This window comes from Papilio machaon, chromosome W, assembly GCF_912999745.1.
Source record: "Papilio machaon chromosome W, ilPapMach1.1, whole genome shotgun sequence".
NCBI lineage: Eukaryota > Metazoa > Arthropoda > Insecta > Lepidoptera > Papilionidae > Papilio > Papilio machaon.
This window is the reverse complement of record NC_060015.1, coordinates 4,316,572-4,320,990: the sequence shown is the minus strand read 5'-3', so window position 1 is coordinate 4,320,990 and position 4,419 is coordinate 4,316,572. Positions and strand designations below refer to the sequence as shown.

General features: G+C 37.4%; 1 protein-coding gene across 1 annotated transcript; it reads left to right on the top strand.

Moving 5' to 3' along the window:
* Positions 1-565: 565 nt before the first annotated feature.
* LOC123722939 lies at positions 566-1,285 on the top strand. Its single transcript, XM_045685493.1, has one exon. The coding sequence runs from the start codon at positions 566-568 to the stop codon at positions 1,283-1,285; it is 720 nt and encodes a 239-aa protein (XP_045541449.1).
* Positions 1,286-4,419: the final 3,134 nt, after the last annotated feature.

Below are 4,419 nucleotides of genomic sequence, written 5' to 3'. Positions count from 1 at the left end.
ATGACATAGATGGCGTTAAATTTGTCAATACCAAAAGAATAATCATTTACTAAATTTATTAGCGCCATCTCTTAGTAAGAAAAATAAACATTGTTTGCCAAGAAGATCAATAACAAAATAATCTCCAATTAAGTTGGGCTGTTTGTTTTTTAAGCTCCGTTTGATTCTTTCAAGTCATAAATATTTAAAAATGTCGTCCTCCACCTCGTCTTTGGAAAAATGTGCTGGATGTCATAACCCAATACCAAAAAGAGAACACTTACGTTGCGAGCTATGTAGTTTGGCATATGACTTGGAGTGTGCAAACGTGAGTAGTAAGCGATTTAACATTATGGAGCTCAAGGACAGTTGGAAATGTAGAACCTGTTTAAATAAGAGACAAAAAGGAGTTAGCAAATCATCGGTTCAAGCAAATATCATGTCAGATGAAACAAATAATAAAACATGTCGGAATAAAGAATTAAAAAATACTGATAAAAGAAGTCCATCTGAAAGTACTATTACAGAAGAAGCGATGCAAGACATAAAACTATTCCGCGAAGAGCTAAAAAACGTTCGTAGTAAAATGTCCGAACTCCTTGAAGCGATTTCTTCCCTTTCGGGGATTATTGAAGCTCAAAATTCTAGAATTAATCACTTAGAAAATAATATAGAGGTTATCGAAAAGAAAATAGAGTCTAATACGAGTGAAACAGAGAAACTTAAAGCTATAATAGCTGAACTTAAGGCAGACATTCGAAATCGTGATCAGGATATGCTTTGCAATGATATCGAAATTACACACTTACCCGAAACCCAAAATGAGAACACCGTCCATGTCGTTCTTGCGATAGCGAAGAAAATTAATGTTCGTCTTGACGAAAGAGATGTAGTTTTTGCAGAACGGGTGGGCTATTATCGCCCGACAGCAGACAAACTAGCGCCAGAGAAGCCTCGTCCGCTGATGTTACGACTTTCAAGACGTGCTACCAGAGATGACATTATAAAAGCCGCCAGAGTCTGTCGCAGCATAACCACAGAAGGCATGTCCCTTCCTGGACCTGCTGTTTACTTCTACATCAACGAACGACTTACAAATTACAAACGCCGACTATTTCACACAACGAGGAAAATAGCAAAGGAAGAAAAATGGAAGTATGTGTGGACACGTAACGGAAAAATCTTCATTAGAAGAGAGCAAGGCAAGGCCCGACACGAGGTTCATGCAGAGAATTGTCTGACAAAAATTTTTGGATATGACCCGTTGGCATCTACTTATGATAAATCTAATGTTATTAACGCTTAAATTGTGTGTATTAGCTCTAATATTACACAAACAATTACTCCGCATACACTCGAACACAACTACATGTCTACAGATACACAGATACACCGTTCATTTAAACATAACAGAAAGAACAATTAACGTAATGTACTACATAACATACACAAAAATATACTATAAATACCTTTTAAATATACTTATTTACAATACTTATTTACAATATCTACGATACATTACTTACCCTTATTCCTTATATAGTATACCTTATATCTTATCTTTATTTTATTTATTACAACATGGCTAGGCTAAACAAAAAATGTTTGAGGTTAGGACTGTTGAATGTAAGATCACTGAACACAGGAGAAGATGAATTAATAATGTCTGTTTTAAAATATGACCTTGATATTCTGGCTCTCAATGAAACATGGCTTCGAGAAGGCCAACAATCACTTGCACTCGTCATACCAAATTATAAATTCTTCCATAAAGCCCGTAAAACAAGCAGAGGCGGTGGCGTAGGCTTTTATGTAAAGATAGGTATTAAGGCACGGAAAAAACAGCACAGTATCTCGAACATAGAACAATTATGGATTGAAGTCCAGCTGCCAGGAGCTACAATGGCCTTGGGCACCGCCTATCGGCCAGAAGATATTGCGCCCCATATAGCTCTTGAAGCAATTAGTGAGTCAATATGTTGCTTTTCAGGTTGTGACTATATGTGTATACTGGGTGACATTAATATTGATATGAACAAATTAGACTCGTCACGTGCGCAAGAACTCGTGAACTTCTGTCGTCAGCATAATCTGGAGCAGGTGGTTCAGGAGCCAACTAGAATAACTAGCGATACTGCGACACTAATCGATGTTATTATGACAAACGCTGCTAATCTGTGTAAAAAAAATTACTTGTGTAATTAATTAAAAGTCCACAATAGTTGTATTAGTGACCATGGAATGGTATTAGCTGAATTCAATATCAAAAAGCCAAAACCCGTAAAAACAATAAAACTAACGCGCTCTTTAAAATATATAAATCAAAAGCTGTTTAAACAACATTTAGTGGACTCTAATTTCAATGAAATTTTAGAATCAGAAGATGTCAATGAGATGGTTGAATGCCTAAATAATAAAATTCAAACCTTATTTGATCATCACGCTCCGTTAAAAAAGAGAATTCTAAAAGAAAAACCCAAACCATGGATCACAGATAATATTATGTTTATGATGAGCTTGCGAGACAAAGCTTTAAAAAGGGCTCAAAAAACAAAGACAGAATCCGCTATTAAATACTACCGCTCCTTTAAAAATCTGGTAACAGCATCCGTGGCACGAGAAAAGAGAGCATACTTTAATAACTTCATAAATAATAATCTAAGAGATCCTCAAAAATTGTGGACAAACATAAAAATGACAACCTTAAATAATAAGCGACCAAATGCAATTCCTGATCATTTAAATGACCCTAACGCATTAAATAACCCTTTCTTGGACTCACCTGTTAACGTAAATATAGATGTAAATGTAATTAAGTTCTACGAAAACGCAATCAGACCCATTGACGTACAGTTCAGCTTACAAAGAACAAATGAAACTGAAGTTCAAAAAATTTTAGACGGAATCAAGACTCGAGCCTCTGGTCACGAAGACATAAATATAGACATGCTTACTCTGACACTAGACGCAACAATACCGGTCATCACGGAAATTATTAATAGATCGATTGAAACAAACACATTCCCAACAAGTTGGAAGAGAGCACTTGTTAAGCCACTACCTAAAAGTATTACGATCAATAGTCTGAGCGAGCTACGACCCATTTCATTGCTACCAATCTTATCTAAAGTAGTAGAAAAGGTTGTTTTACAGCAGATAGAAAGTTATCTTCAAACAAAAAATATAATTCCTAAATTTCAATCTGGTTTTCGTAAGGGTCACAGCACAGAAACTGCTTTGCTATATGTGACAAATGAAATCACCGAGGCATCAGATCGAGGTCAAAGCACTATCTTGATCCTCCTCGATTACTCCCGGGCTTTTGATTGCTTAGATTCAGATTTACTGATAGCAAAATTAAAATATCACGGCTATGGGAGATAACACTTGCAAGTGGTTTCAGTCGTACTTTCCAGACAGAGAGCAAGTTGTGGTGACGGAGAATGTTAATGGCCAGAAAAACTACTCTAAAGCAGAAAAACTTAAACGAGGGACACCGCAAGGTTCAACACTTAGTCCCGTTATTTTCTCTCTCTTTACCGCCGACCTTCCGGAACAGATAAAGACCTGCAAATATCATCTCTATGCAGATGACACTCAAATATACCATAGTTTTGACAGCAACATGACATCAGAAGCAGTAAAAAATATTAATCATGATTTACAAAATATATACGACTGGTCACAACGAAACGGCTTAGTTATAAACCCAGGTAAATCAAAAATGTTAATTTTAGGTACCAAAAAACAAATTCGAGACGTACTAGACTCCGGCGAAACAGTCCATATGAATAATATTCCTTTACCTGTGGTAACCGAGGCAAGTAATCTAGGTCTTGTAATGGATGGTGAACAAAAGTATAACGAACACATTAACAGGAAAATCTATGAGCGTCGGTGGCTCAGGGGTTAAGCACTTGACTTGCAAATTGCAGGTCCTGGGTTCGAATCCCGCCATGTACCAATGTGTTTTTCGATTTTCGATTTACATATGTACATTTATCCGACGTTCTTACGGTGAAGGAAAACATCGTGATGCAACCTGCACATATCTGAGAAGAAATTCAATGATATGTGTGAAGTCCACCAACCCGCACTGGCCAGCGTGGTTGACTATGGCCTAGTCACCCCTAACTTGGGGTAGGCTCCGAGCCCCTCGGTGGGGACGTATAGTGAGCTGATGATGATGATGATTAACAGGAAAATCAGAGGTGCATTTTTTAAGCTTAAGTCTCTGTACAAGCTAAGGCCGTATCTAAGATCAGAACTGCGTGTTCAACTAACAGACTTATTGGTTCTCTCTCCCTTCAACTACTGTAGCACGGTGTACGGCCCAAGACTAACAACGAGTGCCGAGAAAGCAATACAACGAGTGCAAAATGCGTGTATTAGATACTGCTTTGCAGTACCAAAACGAGAGCACGTAACGCCTTTTATGAA